The sequence below is a fragment of the Phycodurus eques genome, chromosome 11 (genome assembly GCF_024500275.1).
Source record: "Phycodurus eques isolate BA_2022a chromosome 11, UOR_Pequ_1.1, whole genome shotgun sequence".
NCBI classification, from domain to species: domain Eukaryota; kingdom Metazoa; phylum Chordata; class Actinopteri; order Syngnathiformes; family Syngnathidae; genus Phycodurus; species Phycodurus eques.
Window position 1 is genome coordinate 26,349,917 of NC_084535.1, and position 24,077 is coordinate 26,373,993.

At 42.4% G+C, this 24,077-nt stretch overlaps 1 protein-coding gene across 5 annotated transcripts in view; it reads right to left on the minus strand.

Annotated features, from left to right (window-relative positions):
• Positions 1 to 24,077, minus strand: part of vps8 (VPS8 subunit of CORVET complex) — a 253,578-nt gene that overhangs the window by 98,904 nt on the left and 130,597 nt on the right. For all 5 annotated transcript variants that reach the window (XM_061690460.1, XM_061690459.1, XM_061690463.1 and 2 more), the window contains 3 exons: positions 14,862 to 14,975; positions 13,720 to 13,788; positions 11,207 to 11,326 (listed from right to left, as the gene is read on the minus strand). In XM_061690460.1, the coding sequence (XP_061546444.1) occupies positions 11,207 to 11,326; positions 13,720 to 13,788; positions 14,862 to 14,975 (303 nt within the window). The remainder of the gene's footprint in view (positions 1 to 11,206; positions 11,327 to 13,719; positions 13,789 to 14,861; positions 14,976 to 24,077) is intronic.

The following is a 24,077-nucleotide window of genomic DNA, read 5'->3' on the forward strand; positions in this document are numbered from 1 at the left end:
CGGTACGGAAGATGAATGAATGAATATACAAATGTACAACCCCAATTCCAATGAAGTTGGGACTTTGTGTTAAACATAAATAAAAACAGAATACAATGATTTGCAAATCATGTTCAACCTATATTTAATTGAAAACACTACAAAGACGATATTTAATGTTCAAACTGATCCAACTTTATTGTTTTTAAGCTTATTGGTCTAAAAGAGGAACGAGAAAATAATCATTAACTACAAAGAGGCGCGCCGAGGCCAGCTGGGAGACAGTCTCGCCAGCGTGTCCGGGGTCTCCTCCCGGTGGGATATGCCCAGAACACCTCACTTTGAGCTCCACCACTTTGAGCTCCTCCCGGATGACCGAGCTTCTCACCCTATCTCTCAGGGAGAGCTCTCCTGGAAGCCGTCACCTTATCGTGGTGGAGGGGTTTGTGCGTCCAAATTATCCTCGAAGCTAAGTTGTCTGGGGCTTCACGCCCCTGGTAGGGTCACCCATGGCAAACAGGTCTGAGGTGAGGGACCAGACAAAGCATGGCTAAAAGACTCCTATGATGAAAAATATTAATGGATTGAGGTTCCCTTTTCCCGTTCCCCCTCTGCAGCCAGGCCAGGCGGTGGGCTTGAAGGGAAGCCCAAAAGGGTAATGTGGGTCCCCCTACCCATGGGCTCACCACCTGCAGGAGGGGCCATAGGGGTTGGGTGCAGTGTGAGCTGGGCGGTGGCCGATGGCAGGGACCTTGGCGATCCGATCCCCGGCTATAGAAGCTGGCTCGGGACGTGGACGTAATTTAATATTTATATTTGGTTGAAATGTAATGGAACTCGGTCAGGTTGTAAGCTAGTTGAGACACCGACGTTATTAGCCTATGAACTCTGAAGAATTCCCTTTGACTTAATTGAAAATGGTTAACGGTTCAAGGCAAGTTAACTGTAGCGTTGTTAGCTTGTTCAGTATTATTTTAAAGGTCAGATGACAAAGATGTTATGTGGTCAGTTACAATTCATATTTGCATTGTTTATATGTTCTGTAATACATGCACGTAATTTACAGCAAGTTTTCAACCATAGTTAATCTAAAAAGTAGGTTTTTATGACGCATATTGAGTCCTCTCCGAACATACCTGAAGCTCAAGACACTGAGGTGTGCTTACTCTATCCACCGCAAGGGCTACCAGACGTGACGTTGCAATTGACAAACAGCGTGCTACACACTATACGCAATGGCGAGCAATGTGTTGTAATATGTGCAGGTGGAGGATTCCGACGTACAGGATCACCCAAGTGAATTTGACATCGTCAAAGCGTACATATTTGAGCCGATGAGACAGTGACAACGACGAGCAGCCAAGTAGCAGCTGTACAATAGAAAAAGTGAGTGGCCACTGGCTCGATGTACCGATGTCAAAAGTATGTCTTTTTATATACTCATAGCATGAAATAATCCCACCCCAGGGGTGCCCATATTTTTGAGAGACTATACGTATTATATATTCATATATGTTTCAGTGACACGGCACAAGCTTTTACATAGGATGCAGTATTCCTACATATTGTGTGCCCCTTGCTCGACGTTATAACACGCCGCACACAAAGTCTTTGCCGTGTGTCTGTTGGCTTGTCATATAGGAAAAAGTACAGACGACAGTACTGAAAAGTACTGTGTGGGTCCTTTTTTCCTACTCCCCAGTGCATAGTAGCCAAAATAGAGTCCTAGGTATATACAACCCCATTTCCAATGAAGTTGGGACGTTGTGTTAAACAGATAAAAACAGAATACAATGATTTGCAAATCATGTTCAACCTATATTTAATTGAATACACTACAAAGACAAGATATTTAATGTTCAAACTGATAAACGTTGTTTTTAGCAAATAATATACATAATATAATATAATATATATGAACCCGATGCAGGTAAATTATCACACACTGAAAACCTTGGATGGCTAACCACTGGGGGAGAAAACAAATAATCCAGTGATGACAGGAATGCGCAATTAAGGTTGTAATATCACAAAAGGGTTTGCAAATGTTTATCTATTGATCCAACGCTACAAGAAATGATGTGCTGCTTTGTGTCGCGGCACAACACAGTAGAAAAAGCCTGAGCGATGTGCCATCTCCTGTTAGCTCATGATTACTATTGATTGCCAGTCTTACAAGTTACGTCTGCCTCCATGTGCATCTCTCATTGACTGGTCTTAAGGGGGGCATCGTTTCTTCTGCTTCTTGCTGTACATTGCCATATGATAGCAGAAATACACACATACACTTGAAAACATACAGTATGGCCTCTTTGTGTGATAAACATTATTGTTTTTAGCAAATAATCAAACTTTGAATTTTATGGCTACAACACGTTCCAAAAAAGCTGGGACAGGGTCATGTTTACCACTGTGTCACATCACCTTTTCTTTTAACAACATTCAATAAACGCTTGGCAACTGAGGACATTAAGTCCTGAGTGTTGAAGCTTTGTCGGTGGAATTATTTCCCATTCTTGCTTGATGTACAGCTTCAGCTGTTCAACAGTCCGGGGTCTCCGTTGTCGTATTTTATGCTTCATAATGTGCCACACATTTTCAATGGGAGACAGGTCTGGTCTAGTACCCGCACTCTTTTACTACAAAGCCACGCTGTTGTAACACATGCAGAATGTGGTTTGGCATCGTCTTGCTGAAATAAGCAGGGGCGTCCATGGAAAAAGACGTTGCTTGAACGGCAGCATATATTTCTCCAAAACCTTTATGTACCTTTCAGCATTAATGGTGCCTTCACAGATGTGTAAGTTACCCATGCCATTGGCACTAACACAGCCCCATACCATCACAGATGCTGGCTTTTGAACTTCGCGTCCATAATGGTTATTTTCCTCTTTGGCCCGGAGGACACGACATCCACAATTTCCAAAAACAATTAGAAATGTGGACTCGTCGGACCACAGAACACTTTTCTACTTTGCATCAGTCCATCTTAGATGAGCTCAGGCCCAGAGAAGCCGGCAGTGTTTCTGGGTGTTGTTGATAAATGTCTTTTGCTTTGCATAGTAGAGTTTTAAGTTGCACTTACGGATGTAGTGCCGAACTGTATTTACTGACATTGGTTTTCTGAAGTGTTCCTGAGCCCATGTGCAGTGCCGCCTTAGGGATCGAAGGTCACAGGCATTCAATGTTGGTTTTCCGCCTTGCCCTTACATGCAATGATTTCTCCAGATTCTCTCAACCTTTTGATGATGATATGGACCGTAGATGATGAAAACACTAAATTCCTTGCAATTGTACATTGAGGAACATTGTCCTTAAACTGTTAGACTCTTTTCTCACGCACTTGTTCACAAATAGGTGAACCTCGCCCCATCTTTGCTTGTGAATGACAAAGCAATTCAGGGAAGCTCCTTTTATACCCAATCATGGCACCCACCTGTTCCCAATTAGCCTGTTCACCTGTGGGATGTTCCAAACAGGTGTTTGATGAGCATTCCTAAACTTTCTCATTCTTTTTTGACACCTGTCCCAGCTTTTTTGGAACGTGTTGCAGCCATAAAATTCTAAATTAATGATTATTTGCTAAAAACAAAGTTTATCTCTTTGAACATTAAATAGCACAACGTCCCAACTTCATTGGAATTGGGGTTGTACAAGGAAATGCTCACCTCTTGTCTGCGCCGCTTCGCTGCTGCATCGTGGCGGCTATGAGATTTAGTTCTCTTGCTGGGGGTTGAGTTCCCGATCGGCGTAGGAAAAATAGTTGGCACCGTAGCTGGTTTCAGCCTCTGCCTCTGTATCCAATGCTTTTTGCTAAGTGTTTCTCAAAACACACCAGTTCAAAGTGATCGGCACAGTTTGGAATGCTTGCTAGGCATGCATAGCTGAGCACGTTTCTTCCCCTGTCGATTGACTTTGCCTAACCACTGGACACATATTCCTTTTCCACTTGGAAAGCCCCCCCCGCAAAAAAGAAAAAAAAAACTCTTCCCGCTGCCTGAACCATTTGTACAACCAAATGCCACAATAAACCATCGTGATATCGTTAAATCATACGACAACAATTATACAAGGACGGGAACAACAGCATGGCACAATAGCACACTACGCCGAAAGAACAGGATGTTTGGGTTGTGTGACGTCACAGAGCTGGAAAGAGACAAAGACCAGAAGGCGCTGATGCAAAAAGCAGAAGGCGCATTCTGCATTATATTTATCGATTTAACTGTTGTATATCTGCCATATAATCACTTCGAAATGGCAGATGTGGTTTGTAAATGGGTTATAGAGTTATCAGAAAAGAAATTTAAATCTTTGTCCTCTGACCTTTAATTGTGTGTGGAAACTAGCAAGCTAGCTTGAAGGCTAGCAGCTACCTGAATGAATAGCGGGAATAGCTCGAGCTAGCTAACTTCCAGTTGAGGGTGCTAAGGGCGGGAATAACACAAAGCTTGCTATCTTCAGTTTAACCTTCTGAGGTCGAACGCGTTGACGATATCCAGTGGCATATTTTACAAATTAATTCATTATTTAACCTAAGCATGAGCCAGATCCTTTTTTTTTTTTCCCAAGATGCTATGTGTGTTTGTGCGTGTGTGTGTGCGTGCATGCGTGAGCACGTGTGACCTCTCTTCACAGACAATGAAGTGGATGGTGAAATGATTGCGTGTGGCCTGACACATAACATTGTGTCACAGCTCTACAATGGATCATTCAAAAGACAAGCCAAATTCAACAATTTTTTTATGGGAGATGAATTAAGTTGTAACACTAGAAATTGTACCTCAAGAATCCATCAAGGAACCATTGACTGCAGAAAGGTATGGTTGACGTAATTGAGGAATGAGTATCGCATTTCCGCTTCACTCAGTAAAACTTTTATGCTAACTAGTTGCAGGTAGCGAATTGAGTGAAGCATTTAGAGATTGCCTCATGTCCTGTTTCCAATTACTCATCCCTACTGGTGGCTTGTATATTATTATTCAGTCATTTTTGTCTCCTCTGTTCTGAATTTGATTCGGAGAAACATTCATGCAGACTTGTTTTGCCTTTCCAATGCCAGAAGAACGGTTTGTACTCGATCAAATTACAGGCTCTCCTTTCATCACTGAGATCTGTGTGCTTTAGCACAAAGGAATTTTTCTTGTAATTATTTTGTGAATTTGGAAATGCAATTCTGATTTTTAGCCACTTAGAGGCTGAATTACCAGGAACATAAGTTTTGTTCTGAGAAAAGGGTTTTGACCTAACAACTGCAGGAATTTACGTAGCTCTTAAGGTGACATGGATGACAAAAAAAATCATTATTGTGAGGCAAGTCATTTTTTTTAGTTGACACAAACTCAGGAAGTCGCACTTGTTTGTTTTTCAGTCACACTTTAGTCGGAAAATGTTCTGGTTGAAGTGGTTACCACTGTGGCAATTGTACGGTATTTCTTTTTGTACCCATAGATCTGTTATTTGTTCAAACCACTACATCAAAGTTGTTTAACCATTCAAGTTTGTTTAACCATTCAAGTTTTCAACAAACGTCAAACCCGACACGTCTGACATGGAAGACTTGCTTTCACCGTTTTTTGTCTGAACAGGAATAGGATACACAGAATTTCAACATGTAGAAATGTACAATTCAGTACACACTGCAAAAACTCATAATCTTACGAAGAATATCTCTTATTTCTAGTCAAACCTAAGTAAGACTCACCACCTAAAAAGTAACTTGTTTTAGACAATTTTCACTTGTTTCTGTCTAATTTTTACTTGAAATAAATTTGAGAAAATTGCCAGTAGATTAAGTTTTTTTTTTTTCTTACTCCACTGGCAATTTTTTTCTATTTATTTAAAGTAACAAATAGCTTGAAACAAGTAAAAATTGTCAAACAACAAGTAACTTTTTAGGTGATCAGTCTTATTTTAAGTGTAATCAAACTAGTTTTGAAAAAACAGTGCAGGTTAACATTCGACATGATTACGTTGCAAACATAATGCTTGCAAATACTACAAATTGTCAATATTGTTGTCAATGTGTGTGTGTTAATATGACTTATATTGTTGTGTTATTGTGGTCCACTTGGAGTCGCCATTCTCACATACGTGACATTTGATGGAAATAAGTAGATTCCGTCAAAATCACGATATAATCACAGTGGACGGAGTCTGGCTTTATTTTACTGTCAATGCTGCATCGTGTTAAATCATTTGGTCTAGTAAAATATCTTCCGTGTCAGACAATGTCATTTTTCACATTTATTTACAACTTGGACACTTGTATAGTTGAACAATTTCAATATAGTAGTTTGAACAAGTAGACTGGTCTGCAAATATGAAGAGAAATATCGTTCAACGGCCACAGCGATAACCATTTGATCGTTAACACTGTGGTGCAGCAAGGACCACCGAGTCGCATAACGTTTTTTGACAAAAGTGAGTGAAAAATAAATAAAAAGATTGTGGCTTCCTGAGCCTATGTCTACTAAAAGAGTGTCTTTAGAAGCTCCTGTGCCTTAACCCAGCAAGGATTGTAAGGGAACAATTTTTTTTTCTTCTTCATGTCACCTTAGGGGCTCTGTACAAATTTAAATCATGCCTTGCTCTGATCCACATGCGCATACAATTGTCTCAGGGGTCATTGGACCAAAGAACTGCTGACCCCCTTACATTTTTCACTCTGTTATATTGCAGCCATTTGCTAAAGTCCATCCATTCTCTGAGCCGCTTATCCTCACAAGGGTCGCGGGAGTGCTGGAGCTTATCCCAGCTATCATTGGGCATGAGGCGGGGTACACCCTTAACTGGTTGCCAGCCAGTCGCAGGGCACATATAAACAAACAACCATTCGCAATCACATACACCTACGGGTTAAATTAGAGTCTTCAATTAACCTACCATGCATGTTTTTGGGATGTGGGAGGAAACCGGAGTGCCCAGAGAAAACCCACGCAGGCACGGGGAGAACATGCAAACTCCACACAGGCAGGGCCGGGAATTGAACCACGGTCATCAGAACTGTGAGGCAGACGATCCAATCAGTCGACTACCGTGCCGCCCATTTACGTTAATTTTTTTTCCTCAATGCATTTTAAATACTTACAGTGGGTACGGAAAGTTTTCAGACCCCTTAAATTGTTAACTCTCTGTTATATTGCAGCCATTTGCAAAAATCATTGAAGTTCATTTTTTCCCTCATTAAGGTACACACAGCACCCCATATTGACAGGGAAAAAACGGAATTGTTGAAATTTTTGCAGATTTATTTAAAAAGCTGAAATATCACAGTCAGTATTCAGACCTTTTGCTGTCACACTCACATTTAGCTCGGCTGATGTCCATTTCTTCTGATCATCCTTGAGATGGTTCTACACCTTCATTGGAGTCTAGCTGTGTTTGATTATACTGATTGGACTTGATTAGGAAAGCCACACACCTGTCTAGATAAGACCTTACAGATCACATTGCATGTCAGAGCAAATGAGAATAATGAGGTCAAAGGAACTGCCTGAAGAGCTCAGAGACAGAATTGTGACAAGGTACAGATGTGACCAAGGTTAAAAAAAAAAAAAAAAAAAAAAGGTCTGCTGCACTTAACGTTCCTAAGAGCACAGTGGCCTCCATAATCCTTAAATGGAAGACGAACCCTCCAGAACCCTTTCTAGAGATAGCCGTCAGGCCAAACTGAGCAATCGGGGGAGAAGAGACTTGGTGAGAGAGGTCAAGAAGAACCCAAAGATCACTGTGGCTGAGCTCCAGAGATGCAGTCGGGAGATGGGACAAAGTTCTACAAAGTCAATCATCACTGCAGCCCTCCACCAGGTCGGGGTTTTATGGCAGAGTGGCCCGAGGGAAACCTCTCCTCAGTGCAAAACACATGAAAGCCCCCGTCGAGTTTGCTTTTAAAAAAACACCTGAAAGACTCCAAGATGGTGAGAAATAAGATTCTCTGGTCTGATGAGACCAAGATAGAACTTTTTGGCTTTAATTCTAAGCGGTATCTGCGGAGAAAACAGGCACTGCTCATCACCTGTCCAATACGGTGAAGCATGGTGGTGGCAGCATCATGCTGTGGGGCTGTTTTTCAGCTGCAGGGACAGGACGACTGGATACAATTGAAGGAAAGATGAATGTGGCCAAGTACAGGAATATGCTGGACGAAAACCCTCTCCAGAGTGTTCAGGACCTCAGACTGGGCAGAAGGTTCACCTTCTAACAAGACAATGAACCTAAGCACACAGCTAAAGTAACAAACAATGGCTTCAGAACAATTCCATGACTGTTCTTGAATTACCCAGCCAGAGCCCTGACTTAAACCCAATTGAGCATCTCTGGAGAGACCTGAAAATGGCTGTCCACCAATGTTCACCATACGACCTGACAGAACTGGAGAGGATCTGCATGAAGGAATGGCAGAGGATCCCCAAATCCAGGTGTGAAAAACGTGTTGCATCATTCCCAAAAAGACTCATGGCTGTATTAGCTCAAATGGGTGCTTCTACTAAATACTGAGCAAAGAGTCTGAATACTTATGGCTGTGTGATATTTCAGTTTTTCTTTTTTAGTAACTCTACAAAAATTTCAACAATTCCGTTTTTTTCTGTCAATATGGGGTGCTGTGTGTACATTGAGGAAAAAAATTAACAAATGATTTTAGCAAATGGCTGCAATATGACAGTGAAAAATTTAAGGTGGTCTGAATACTTTCTGTACCCACTGTATAAAAACAATCCCAACTACTGTGCTGAATAGACAACGGACCTCCATCTTGATAAATGACGTGATGTTCATGACGAAGTGCGCATCTCACAGCTGTTTCGATGAAATGTAGTGCACATGTATACACCCAATCGGAATAGATCACATGTAAACAGTTGACCAGACATCTTCAATCGGAATGATTTCAATCGGAATGACAAAAAAAAGTCTTGATGTAAACCTGTCTATTGTTAGATCCTGACAGTCGGTTTTATCCGATAGCCGTTATATCGGGGTCCGTTATATCGAGGTTCCACTGTACACTACTGGTTAAAAAAACAAAAGTACAGAAAAAAGACTATGAAAAGTATAAGGAAAAGGGGAAATAGTAAGTCACTTCAAAGTGATTATGATCCCCTTTTTTGTTTGAGAGGTGTTTTGATTGTTGTAATGTTGTTGGTTGGCATTGATTAGTTTGTTTGGTTTTAACTCAACTTGAAACATGAAATAAGGTCCTGGAAAGGCAAGGTGCTACAACAAAAATTTATGTCCAACTATGAGCCCTGAGAAGTTGGCCTAAGACAACACCATAGCATGGAGACTGCTCTAATCAAGCCCATGCATGATATGGAAAAAACTAAGTGTGAGTGCGCTCTCACTCTTGTTCCTCATTTATCGATTAATTCTAATTCTAATTTTCTGTTCCGCTTCTCCTCACGAGGGTCCCGCGGCGGGCGTGCTGGAGCCTATCTCAGCTATCTTCGGGCGAGAAGCGCGGTACACCCCGAACTGGTCGCCAGCCAACCGCACGGCGCATATAAACAAACAACCATCCGCACTCACATTCACACCTATGGGCAATTTAGAGTTGCCAATCAACCTACCATGCATGTTTTTGGGATGCGGGAGGAAACCGGAGTACCAGGAGAAAACTCACGCATGCATGGGGAGAACATGCAAACTCCACACAGGCGGGGCCGGGATTTGAACCCCAGTCCTCAGAACTGTGAGGCAGATGTGCTAACCAGTCATCCACCGTGCCACCCTGTTTCTCATTTATATATATATATATATATTTTTTTTTTTTTTTATTTTTTTTTTTTGTACCTCGTCAATTGGTTTAAAATTAACAAACATTTAAATGCTGCTCAGAAAGGTCTGCGATGAGATTTGAACCCATCACCTTTGACTGTGAAGCATATATGCTTGCCACATGCCCACGCTGTAGCGATTCCACCACCTAAACCATTGTGACTTAAATAAACCTGACTGAGAATAACATATTTGGGAAATAACTGTGCCTTGCAATTGGCTAGCGACCAGTCCAGGGTGTACCCTGCCTCTGTAAAGTCAGCTGGGATAGGCTCAAGCACACCTACCTCCTTAATGGGGATGAGCGGTACAGAAAATGGCTGAATATACAGTAACTCTTCAAAGTAGGGAAAAATGAAAAAATAGATAGTCGTGGTTAAATGACCATCGTTTTTTGTAGTCGATGCTAAGATGATGATAGTCGAGTCGACTAATAGATGACGAATGGATTTTTCTCAACTCGCACACCAATGTAAAAATAAATAAATAACTACACCGCTGTAGGCTCAAAACTTCTCCCTCACTCACACACTGTCTGGCTGCTTTGCTGACGACACACAACACCTACCTACACATTCATCCATTCACATTCAGATACAGTTACAGTACCGTCGGAATGTATACACCTTGAACAACAATTCAGGTAACGCAACAGGCCCGCTACTTGCTACAATATATAAGAATAGTATGAAGTTGAAAACAAAATTAAAGAGGTGGCAACAGTTTTCCACAATGTATTTCAGGAAACCTTCAGTTGGTGTTACAGGGAATGTTGTTGCAAGACTTTTATAAAATCAGACTTTCTTTGACAGTCCCTGAATGCGTCAGGGGGTGGTCCTAGGCGGTGCCGTGAACAGAGAACAGGCACACACACACACACACACACACACACACACACACACACACACACACAACTTGCGAGTGAGTTAAGAACGGAGGGAAATTTTTCTTTGACACATTAAGCGTTCACCTCGACAATAAAGAGGTTATTAATCGACCATGGCTTGCCTCCATCTCATAGTGTAAGCAAACGCCACAGTATATTGTGAGGGTGTTTGGTGGTGAGAATTTACAGCTCGTCAAATAGTGTTAGCTTTAGCCTTTTCAGAAAACCGTCCATGTCAAAAATACATGACTGGCGATCATTTGTGTACAAGCTATAACCGCCATTGCGCAGTGGAAAAGTCGACGCGTCGATTAGTCTACCAATTGGTACAACCCCTAATATGTATATATATATGCGGGAATGTGAGACATTACAATTATTTAAAATACCACTGGAGTAGAAAATGTATGTTAAATTTTTTTAGGGTCATAACTCAGACACTGGCAAAATATAATTGGTGACCTAGTTAATTAACTGTTAAAAAAAATGGTTTGTCTGTCTCAGACAATTATAGTATATATTATGTATAATGTATAACATGGAAACTGGACAGGAAGCGCTTACCTGGTCGAATAAATTTCTGTTTACAAAAAGTGTGTTGTTTGGTTTAGACAGCTGCCGAGCCAAAAACGTGAAAAGCCCGCCAACCTGGCATGGTGTAAAGTCTGGGTTGTCCACCATCACCTAGGTAACAAGAAAAACATATTGGATGGAATACAAAGGAAACTGTACCATCAAAATAACCTCAGTAGTGGAGATGTCCTGATCCAACTTTTTCACTTCTGATCCGATGCAGATATTGCAGCCTTGAGTTTTGGCTGATAACAATATCAGTCCGATCTGATATCAGCAATAATCATTCTTACGTTACTTATTTTGTTCTATGGTATGTTAGAAAATGTTTGATCAAGTGATATTACTCACACAGAGAACAATAATCAGAAACAGTATGTATGAAAAACTGACCCATTTATTTTTATGCAATGGGTTACATAAGGTAGTTTTAAAAATAAGAATGTACTACAACTGAATAAAAACTAAAAATTCTATTGAAAAATCCTGAAGAATAACTTCAATAAAACCAATAAAAAATATATTTAAATTAAAAAACAAACACTGCTTAAACAAAAGCATATTATACAACCCCTATTCGAATGAAGTTGGGACATTGTGTTAAACATAAATAAAAACAGAATACAATGATTTGCAAATTTGTTCAACCTATATTTAATTGAATACACTACAAAGACAAGATATTTAATGTTCAAACTGATAAACTTTATTGTTTTTAGCAAATAATCATTAACTTAGAATCTTTTGGCTGCAACATGTTCCCAAAAAGCTGGAACAGGGTCAGGTTTACCTGTGTTACATCACCTTTTCTTTTAACAACAATCAATAAACGTTTGGGAACTGAGGACACTAATTGTTGAAGCTTTGTAGGTGGAATTATTTCCCATTCTTGCTTGATGTACAGCTTCAGCTGTTCAACAGTCCGGGGTCTCCATCCATCCATCCATTTTCTGAGCCGCTTCTCCTCACTAGGGTCGCGGGCGTGCTGAAGCCTATCCCAGCTGTCATCGGGCAGGAGGCGGGGTACACCCTGAACTGGTTGCCAGCCAATCGCAGGGCACATAGAAACTAACAACCATTCACACTCACAGTCGTGCCTCCGGGCAATTTAGAGTCTCCAATTAATGCATGTTTTTGGGATGTGGGAGGAAACCGGAGTGCCCGGAGAAAACCCATGAAGGCACGGGGAGAACATGCAAACCCCACACAGGCGGGGACGGGGATTGAACCCCGCACCTCAGAACTGTGAGGCTGACGCTCTAACCAGTCGGCCACCGTACCGCCCAGTCCGGGGTCACCGGAAGAGCATTTAATTGTTCTGCCTGTCACCATACTTCATTGACAAACATTGATGAACACAGATATATTTGCAACTCAACAAATTCTTTGCAAGCAAACTGCCTGCAGAGCTTTGTCTGTGCACAGAACATAATGTTAGTCCCTGGCAGTGTTCAAATGCAAGGAGCTTCAACCATACAGTGCTGTGGCGAAGATGGAGCAGACATATGAACTACGATATGCAATACTAACACAAATAAACAGTGGTGAAGACAACAGTATTGGAGTCATTGATGTCGACAGAGACAGTGTCACATATATGTGATGGCTGGACTTCCAGAGCAGCTGACTACAACCTAACCATCACTTCTCATTTAATTTCTAACAAGTGGGAATTAGTAATTATGCTTAATACAAAGTCATTTTTTGGTTAATTATACATTTCTGAGTATCTGTATATGCTCTCACCATTTTTCTTTATTATCATTTACTGTTCTGAGAGCTCAGGTCTAATTTAAACAAATCAAAATACCTATTTTTATGCACTTTACTATTTTTTTATACTATACTTGGCAGATATTGTATAACATACAAAGTGGCCTACTGTAAAGCTATTTAACATTTAGCTTTTGTTTTTTTAAATGAGTCATGATTTATTACTGTAAGAGCTCTAGCTGTTCATACAGCAACCTGTTTGCACACTTTCGTCCACTGCCAATTTGAAATAATGTGCTGTTTTTGAATAAAGGAATGGAAATCTGAATGTTTTTTTTTTTTTTATCCGATTCATCCAAAAATAAATAAAAATTGAGCATCTATCCATCCATCCATTTTCTTTCCCGCTGATCCTCACTAGGGTCACGGGCTGATGGAACCTATCCCAGCTATCTTCGGGCGGGAGGCTTGAACCGGTCGCAGCCAATTGCAGGGCACATAGAAACAAACACGCATTCGCACTCACATTCACACCTACTGGCAATTTTGAGTCTCCAATCAACCTACCACGCATGTTTTTGGGATGTAGAAGGAAACCGGAGTGCCCGGAGAAAGCCCACGCAGGCACGGGGAGAGCATGCAAGGTAGGGCCGGGATTTAAACCCCGGTCCCCAAAACGGAATCGATCAATTAATCAATTATTAAAATAATCATTAGTTGCAGTCCGAAAATTGATTAAAAAAACTATTTTCAAAAGGGTTATACTCATATGTTGACCACTATCATTTTACCTGAAGCAAAATGTCCACTATCCTCTGCTGGTATTCGATGGCTTGTTTGTCATTCAAGTCTTCAAATGTCTAGAAGGAAGAAACCAACTATTACTGATTATCACCAATCTCATCAACATACATTGTATTTTTTTTTTTTTTTCATAAAAACAAAATCTGACAACAGTTGACGAATATCAATCACAGATTGAAATGAGACGCTTTTTTCCCCCCACAATTTAACATGTCTGTGACAAAATACCTGAAGGTCATGAATTATCACATTATTGTCACCCTATTCCCTTTCTTTCTTGCAGAACTCAGGCTGTTTTAGGGGCCAGCTGCCTCATACAATGTGCCAGCCTTCATCCCGCCCCACATACTGCTGGCTCCATGGTGAGATCGGCTTTAGTTAGACTAACGAAAGGGTTTGATTGCAGGAACGTGTTGGTGTTTGACTGTTTCCTGTTCTGCCTTACTCGATGGCGAGTGTTCGGGTCTGCTTGCTTCTACTCTGTGCATACTTCGTTCTTTCCATTTACAATTGGCAATCGAAAAAGAAAGTGACAAATTATTATTATTTTTTTATCTGACACAAAAAAATAAAAAAAATAAAAAATTGTAAGAATAAAAGATAAATGGATTACTTCTACTACTACTTCTACATAGCTCAGTGTGGAAATATATACACACGTGGATATATATCTAAAAATATACACACACACACACACACACACACGTGTATATATATATATATATATATATATATATATACATACGTATATATACATATATACATATACATACGTATATATATATATATACATACATATATATACATACATATATACATACATACATACATATATATATATATATATATATATACATACATATATATATACACATTTATATATACATACATATATATGTCGCGGTCTCAAGCACTGGTATATCTGACCTAGATCCCTGGAAATAAAAGATGGAATGTTGATCTTGCATCCTGTTCATGTTTTGATGTCAAACCCAAAGGCTTACAGTTGACAGCAGAAATAAACGTTTTCGCCTCTCTGTTTTCATACATTTGGACGGGAGTGTCTTTCAACTAGCTTTGCTGTATACCAAACAACAAATATGAAAAAATATTGAAGTAGAAAACTCACCATGGCAAGGACATTTAGGAATTCTCGGGTGTCAAAGTGAAGGAGTGTTTGAATAAGAGGATAAGCATCTGATGAGGATTCCCCTGTATGGAGTAGAATCAGGTACTCAAATACCTGACAAACACAGACAGAGAGCAGGTTAGCTCAGTACAGAGTATGTAGGCTGCATTAAATTTGTTAACACAGCATTACATATTGTAAACGACACAACAGTCGACCTCTGCATACTCGCAGTACGACACCTGCGGATTCACCTATTCAGTGATTTTCATTTTCACCCCCCCCCCCCCCCCCCCCCCGTCCCCCCCAATTTTTCCCCCCAGTTATTTTATTTTTTTTCTCTCTTCCTTTTTTTGGGAAGGGAACCAATCCCAAAAACAGTTACTCGTGTTTACTGAAATAGCACAGCAGCACAATACTGTAATTTATTATATATAATACAAAAGAATTATATATATATATATATATATATGGGGGTTGGTTTGCCCTCACTACCCCTCTCACGGCTCTCTCCGCCCCGCCACCTCCCTTCGGCAGCCCGCCCCATCATCCCGCCCACGCGCAAAGTCAATTTGGGTTTCAGATCAAAAGATGAATGAGACAAAAGTTAAGAATTCCAGCTTTAATTTCATGGTATTTACATCGAGACGTGTTCAGGTACAAGGTACAAAGTACTTTTATTGTGAATTCTACAATATGGGTAGCACATACAGAGAATTGAAATTATGGTACTCAAGGACCCACGGTGCTACAAAAGACAGTAAAAATAATCAACATCAGTATAAAGAAGGTATATACAGTATAAAAAGTATAAATTAAATGTGCAAATATCAAAGATTAGGAGACATGCAGCATAGTCAAAGTCTGAGTACCAAGGCACATAAAGACATTTACAAATTAGAAGCCAGTGTGGGGAGGTGTGCGCACATGTGTGTGGGGGTTCAGAGTTCAGGTGGGTAGACGACAAGAGAAGTAGAGCGGGCAGAGTTCAGCTTCCTGACAGCCTGATGACTAAAACTGTCTTTTAAGTCGTCTGGTCCTGGCCCGCAAACTCCGCGGTCTCATCCCTGATGGCAGCAGACTGAAGAGGCTGTGAGCTGGATGGGTAACATCCCCCGCTATGCGGAGGGCTTTTGCGGGTGCTCTAAATGTCCTGCAGGGAGGGAAGAGAGGTTCCAATGATCTTCTCAGCTGCCCTCACTATGCGCTGGAGAGTCTTGCGGCAGGATGCGGTGCGAGCTCCGTACCACAGAGTGATGCAGCTGGTAAGGATGCTCTCTATGGTCCGTCTGTAGAACGATAACATGATGGGGGTTGGGGCGCTTGCTCTTCTCAGCTTGCACAGGAAGTAGAGACGCTGGTGAGCTTCCTTGGCCAGTGATGAGATGATGCTGGTCCAGGAGAGATCCTTAGTGACACACTCCCAGGAACTTGGTGCTGCGCACCCTCTCCACTGCAGCACCGTTGATGTTCAGGGGAGCATGCTGGGAGTCCACTCTCGTGAAGTCCACAACAATCTCCTTGGTTTTCTCCATGTTCAGCGAGAAATGGCTGTCCGTGCACCACCCGGCCAGGTGGCTCACCTCACTCCTGTCGTGTGTCTCGCCACCGTTGGTGATGAGACCCACCACAGTTGTCGTCTGAAAACTTGATGAAGAGGTTGGAGCTGTGTATCGGTGTGCAATCATAGGTCAGCTGGGTGAAGAGGAGGGGGCTCAGCACATATCCTTGAGGAGCCCCCATGTTCAGGGTGATGGTGCTGCCGACCCGTACTGCCTGCGTTCTCCCTGTCAGAAGGTCCAGCAGCCAGTTGCACATTGAAGTGTTGAGCCTTAGCTGGTCCAGTTTGTGAATCAGTTGTTGGGGGACGATGATATTGAATGCTGAGCTCAAGTCTATGAACAGCATTATGAAATATGAGTCCTTAGAGTCCTGGTGTGTGAGGGCAGAGTGGATGGCGGTGGAGACGGCCTCATCGGTTGACTGGTTGGATCGACGTGCAAACTGGAAGGGGTGCAAGATGAGGGACTTGCATGATGCATGACTAGCCGCTTGAAGCACTTAATCAGGATGAGCATGAGCGCAACCAGACGGTAGTCATTGAAGCAGGAGGGAGACGACGACTTCGGGACCGGGATGATGGTGGTGGCTTTGAAGCACGTAGGGACAACAGTCTGATTCAAGGAAGTGGTGAAGATGTCCATGAAAACGTCTTTGACTTCAGCTGCACAGTCGCTCAGAACATGACGAGGTATGCTATCTGGGCCCGTGGCTTTACGTGCATTGATCATGCCGAGGGTCCTTCTCACGCTGTCCCGGGTCAGTGTCAGAACCTGGTCACCAAGTGGTGGTGGAGACTTGTGTGCAGGTGTGATGTTGTGTGCCTCAAAGCGAGCAAATTAGTTGTTTAGCTCATTCAGCAGGAATGTGTAGCTGTCACAGGTCTGTGGTGAGGATTTGTCGTCCGTAATGGTCTGAATATCGCGCCACAGACTCCTGGTGTCACTGCTGTTACTGAAACGGTGGGCGATCCTCCTGGAATACTCCCTCTTGTCCTCCCTGATGCCACAGGACAGATTGTCCCTAGCTGTCCTCAGGCCCTCTTCATCCACAGATTTAAAAGCAGCGTTGCGGACCTTCAGTAGCCTGTAGACCTCCGCCGTCAGCCATAGCTTCTATTAGCATGAACAGTGATGGACTTAGTGGTGGTGACATCATCCATGCCCTTACTCATGTAGGCGGTAATAGTCTATGTAGTGATGAAGGTCAGTGATGGAGTTGTAGGTGGGAGCCTGCTTGAACATGGTCCAGTCTGTGGTGGCAAAACAGTCTTGAAGTGCCTCTAGGCACCCTTCTGGCCACACTCGTACCCATTTCCTAACTGGTGGGTGACTTTAACCAGTGGCCTGTTAGCTGGCATTAGCATTACAGTGAGGTGGTCTGAGGCACTGAGGTGGGGGAGGGGAAGGGCCTTGCAGGCTCCTCTCAGGGGGGTAAAAACATTGTCCAGATTGTTATTTCCCTGTGTTGGAAAGTGAATGCTTGAGTAGAGTTTTGGAAACACAGTGTTAGGGTCAGCATGGTTGAAATCCCCGGCCAGGATGTAGAAACCATCTGGGTGGGCTGTCTGCAGCTCACTGATGTGATGGTATAGTTCACTCAGCGCCTCACTCCTGGTGTTGTTATTGAAGGTGGGAGGGATGTAAATAGCCACAAGCAGTATGGCAGTAAATTCCCTCGGTAAATAAAATTCTGTGGTCTGACGAGTCCATATTTCAAATTGTTTTTGGAAATTGTGGACGTCGTGTCCTCCAGGCCAAAGAGGAAAAGAACCATCCGGACTGTTATGGACGCAAAGTTCAAAAGCCAGCATCTGTGATGGTATGGGGCTGTGTTAGTGCCAATGGCATGGGTAATTTACACATCTGTGAAGGCACCATTAATCCTGAAAGTACATACAGGTTTTGAAGAAACGTATGCTGCCATCCAAGCAACGTCTTTTTCATTGACGCCCCTGCTTATTTAATCAAGACAATGCCAAACCACATTCTGCACGTGTTACAACAGCGTGGCTTTGTAGTAAGAGAGTGCAGGTAACAGACTGGCCTGCCTTCAGTCCAGACCGGTCTCCCATTGAGACTTGATGAATTGGCAATTCCTACACTTATAAGTGGACCCCTCGTTGATGGGAGGATAAACAAGTTCAGCAGGGTGTTTCAACTGAACACATGGCTGTCCAAAGTCTGTGAGATTAGAGGACTGCATTTTATTGAGAACTTTCATCAGTTTTGGCGTCAAGACGACCTGTTCAGAGGAAGAGGCCCACAACTAAAAAGAAATGGAGTGAGACGACTGACAGATAACCTCCTCCACGCTCTGAGGTGTCAAAATTGGCCTGAACAGGATTCTGTGTTGTCACAGAGAGAATTGAAGAGCGAGGGAGAAGCTCCTTCCTCGACAGCAAATAAACCAGCAAAGGAACCAGCAAACTATGCATCCAACAACAACAAAGCCGACATATCCAGCAGCCACAACAAAAAAAACAATAACAACAAAAGGACCATCGTCTCCAGCAAATGCTTTATCCACTGCAGCGCCAACAAAACCAATATCTTCAGCAAAGGACTCAGCTGCAGCATCACTCTCTTCATTTCCACCACAGCCCCAACCACAGGATTGAGCCACATCTGTTACATCTACACCCTCCAAAGACTCTTTACTATTGCCTTCACCTCCAAAAGCCTTCCATGCATCTGGAAAGTTTGATTCAATTGGGGAGTAAAGTACTCCCCCTCACTCCAGTAAGGCAATCTCTAAGTACCCCATCCCTCCTCCACCTCTGTTTGTTTCACCAACCAAGGCCTCCCGAGTTCAGCCCCCAACATCGACACTGCTGTGACTGTGTAGGATGCTAACGGCCTCTGCGTTGCTACCATTCATAGTAAGACCTATATCCGGAGGTTCAGTGACAGAGAATACTATCATTTGACGACTGTCAAACCACGCAGATTAGATAATGTAAAACAGCGACAGTCAGACTGTCCGATCGGAGAAATCCAATCCATATATTTTGTAAGAAGATAGAGTCCAGTGAAGCTCAACCAAATCTCAAACATGCTGTACTCAATGTCAGATCTTTAAATAACAAATCATTTTTAATTAATAATTTTATTTCCTCCTATCATCTTGACAACTGAAATTACTTTATCTGCACTCTTCATTCTTCATTTTATTTCTTGATTATTTCTTAATTTATTGTAATTTTTTTATGATTATTTTATGTTTTATTGATTGATTTTATTGTCCTTACTGAAATTTTATGCATCTGTGAAGCAGTTTCAATTTCCTTGTGTATGAATTGTGTTCTACAAATAAAATTGCCTTGCCTTTCCTTCTTTATGCCGTGTTCTAGCCAAATGTGCATGCTCGTGTGTGCTGTAGTGACAAACACGTCTATTTGGTTTAAAATATTTGATGATGGTTAAATTTTGATGTCATCTTAATTTCTATTTGTTAATATTTTGTTTGACAAAAGCTTAAATACTATTACACAAACCTGATTTGGAATATTCTGTACAAAGCCTGTTCAGCTGCATGGTCTTGCAGAATGGTGGCTCTGTATGCCTTTGTGCTGGAACAGTTTTGCTGTGCAACAGGGGAGTTTGAAATACTTCCTCTGCTTATTTGTATTTATTTTTGTATTATTCTGATGTTTAATGAAAATGCAGCTGGACAGAAAAGGGCTAAAGGGGACAGACGGAGGGATAGAATGGACAAGGGGACTAGGGGTGAGAACCACAGCAGAAAAATCGTGAGACAGTCTATATATTTTAACACAAGTCATTTGTGGATAGGGGGGGACACGCACACCTGGTGACGACATGCAGTAACTAACCAATAGAACAAGATAAGAGAGGACAGAAAAGGGCAGGACAGGATGTGGGAAAATGAGCAAGGCAGTGCTATTGACAAGTGGTGCAGTGGGATTCTTTTTTAGTGTCTAAACACCTGTACGAACCTGAATGCAGCCCTATGGGGGGCACAAGCCAGTGCAAACTGTAGGCCCAAGCCCGGATAAATGCAGAGGGTTGCGTCAGGAAGGGCAACCGGCTTAAAACTTTGCCAAACAAATATGAGCGTTCATCCAAAGAATTCCATACCGGATCGGTCATGGCCCGGGTTAACAACGTCTGCCACCGGCGCCGTCAACCTGCAGGGCGCCGTTGGAAATTCAGTTACTGTGGGTCAAAGCCGAAGTCGAAGAAGAGGTGGAAAGCGGGTTCTTCAGCAGAAAGAGAAGGGGAAAGCACAGAGCCTAGAACTGAATGTGGGGACTTTGAATGTTGGGAGTATGACAGAAACATCTCGGGAGTTGGGTGACATGATGATTAGGAGAAAGGTTGATATATTGTGTGTCCAGAAAACCAGGTGGAAAGGGAGTAAGGCTAGAAGTTTAGGGGCAGGGTTTAAATTATTTTACCATAGTGAAGATGGGAAGAGAAATGGAGTCGGGGTTATTTTAAAAGAAGAGTTAGCTCAGAATGTCTTGGAGGTGAAAAGAGTATCAGATCGAGTGATGAGGCTGAAACATGAAATTGAGGGTGTTATGTGTAATGTGATTAGTGGCTATGACCCACAGGTGAAATAGAAATTCTGAAAAGAGCGAGACTAAGTAGTTCTGAGCGTCCCAGACAGAGAGAGAGTCGTAATTGGTGCAGATTGTAATGGACATGTTGGTGAAGGAAATAGGGGTGATGAAGAAGTGATGGGTAAGTATGGCATCCAGGAAAGGAACTTGGAGGGACAGATGGTGGTAGACTTTGCAACAAGGATGCAAATGGCTGTAGTGAACACTTTTTTCCAGAAGAGGCAGGAACATAGGGTGACCTACAAGAGCGGAGGTAGAAGCAAGCAGGTGGATTACATCTTGTGCAGACGATGTCATCTGAAGGAGGTTACCGACTGTAAGGTAGTGGTAGGGGAGAGTGTGGCTAGACAGCATCGGATGGTGATGTGTAAGATGACTGGTGGTGGGGAGGAAAATTAGGAAAACAAAGGCAGAGCAGAGAACCATGTGGTGGAAGCTGAGACAGGACGAGTGTTGTGCAGCTTTTTGGGAAGAGGTGAGACAGGCTCTCGGTGGACGGGAGGAGCTTCGAGAAGACTGGACCACTGCAGCCAAGGTGATCAGAGAGGCAGGCAGAAGAATACTTGGTCCATCTTCTGGCAGGAAAGGAGAGAAGGAGACTTGGTGGTGGAACCATACAGTACAGGAAATCATACAAGGAAAAAGGTTAGCTAAGAAGAAGTGGGACACTGAGCGGACCGAGGAGAGGCGAAATGAATACATTGAGATGTGACAGAGGGGATAGGTAGAGGTGGCAAAGGCCAAACAAGAGGCATATGATGGCATGTATGGCAGGTTGGACACTCAAGAAGGAGAAAAGGATCTATACAGGCTTGCCAGACAGAGGGATAGAGATGGGAAGGATGTTCAGCAGGTTAGGGTGATTAAGGATAGAGATTGAAATATGTTGACTGGTGCAAGTAGTGTGCTAGATAGATGGAAAGAATACTTTGAGGAGTTGATGAATGAGGAAAATGAGAGAGAAGGGAGAGTAGAAGAGGCAAGTGTGGTGGACCAGGAAGTGGGAATGATTATTTTTGACCAGCTTGTTCAATAGAATTCTAGCGCGTGAGAAGATGCCTGAGGAATGGAGGAAAAGTGTGCTGGTGCCCATTTTCAATTACAAGGGTGATGTGCAGAGCTGTGGGAACTATAGAGGAATAAAGTTGATGAGCCACAAAATGAAGTTATGGGAAAGAGTAGTGGAGTCTAGACTCAGGACAGAAGGGAGTATTTGCGAGCAACAGTACGGTTTCATGCCTAGAAAGAGTACCACAGATGCATTATTTGCCTTGAGGATGTTGATGGAAAAGTACAGAGAAGGTCAGAAGGAGATACATTGTGTCTTTGTAGATCTAGAGAAAGCCAATGACAGAGTACCCAGAGAGGAACTGTGGTACTGCATGCGGAAGTCTGGAGTGGCAGAGGACTATGTTAGAATGATACAGGACATGTACGAGGGCGAACAGTGGTGAGGTGTGCTGTAGGTGTGACAGACGAATTTAAGGTGGAGGTGGGACTGCATCAGGGATCAGCCCTGAGCCCCTTCCTGTTTGCAGTGGTGATGGATAGGCTGACAGATGAGGTTAGACTGGAATCCCCCTGGACCATGATGTTTGCAGATGACATTGTGATCTGCAGTGAAAGCAGGGAGCAGGTGGAGGAACAGTGAGAAGGATGGAGGCATGCACTGGAAAGCAGAGGACTGAAGATTCGACCCAACCAGAGGGAGACCACCGACCCCCACGACACAGGGAGGCGTATAGCATATTCTAATTATTCCGAAAATGTCTTACTGAGGTTAAATACTGTTTGATGTGATGCCTTGGGTTCTTGTAAATAAAGAAGGATATCATCTGCGTAAAGATTGATTTTGTGTTCTGACATAGGAGTACTGATCCCTTTAATATTAGTGTTCTGCCATATTGCTATTGCCAGTGGTTCAATAAATAGTGCGAATAGCAGGGGTGAGAGAGGACATCTTTGTCTAGTTCCTCTTTGTAAAGTGAAACTTTGTGATGTGACCCCATTTGTGGTGACAGTTGCTTTGAATGAGTTGTATAACGGTGCCATCCAAGGAATATGACTCATCGAAGCCAAATTTCTGAAGTACATCAAAAGGAAAAGACTAGTTAACTTTGTCAAAAGCTATTTCTGCATCTAGTGACAAGACAATAGTTTTTAGATTATTCCACTGAGACATACTTACTAGGTTTATCAGTCACCTGACATTGTTGGTGGAGCGTTGTCCTGTTGTTCTCAAACGCTGTGTCTATCAATGGGAAGCACCATTTTTTTTTTATAGGATATCGTCAAATTATCGTTATCGTAAAATAAAAATAAAAAGATGTTCCATAGAATGATTATCACCCCACACAAGTGGATGTGATGGCTACTGCCACGTGAAAAGGAAAGGATTTCATTCAATCAATGCACAAATAATTTGGGATCCATGTACCCTGGAGGAACGCACCATTCATTAATTCATTCATTCATTCTACAGAAAAGCTCATTGGATGTGCGCCTCCATGGGAGCTGTTTTTGGGGATGCAATGTGATCAGTGACATGTCCCCAATAATGCTTGCAATACGGGTATCCATCATTGCTTGTCCTCCTCCAGTTACAGATAATGGTCTGTCAGCAGTCACACCGTTTTTGGTATTAGTTTGATGTCAAACTATTATTATTTCTGAGACTGCTCTTTTCTCTGATCCAACAGAATTAACAGCAGCAGTTAAATTATTGATCTTTTTATCCCTTTTGTTGGGAACACCTGCATTAATTGTTCCAAACAGAATTTTTTGGTCTGTTTCCACTTCTCAGACAAGTTCTTCAATGTTGGTCGTGGCTGTAGTCTTTTTCTCTGCCAACTCTTTCGGAGAGGGATGTATTCCATCCGCACATTCTTCAAGGGATTGCCACTATCATATATGGTCAAGTGAAGGCATTTCCCAATGCAAATGAGGCTAGACATGCACCAGCGTGGCAGTTTAGGACAGGTGGTACCTCCCACATTAACAGATTACTTACTGGTGTGCATGCAAAAGGTGTCTGCACGTTTGATGAATACAGAATCTCAGTCAACATA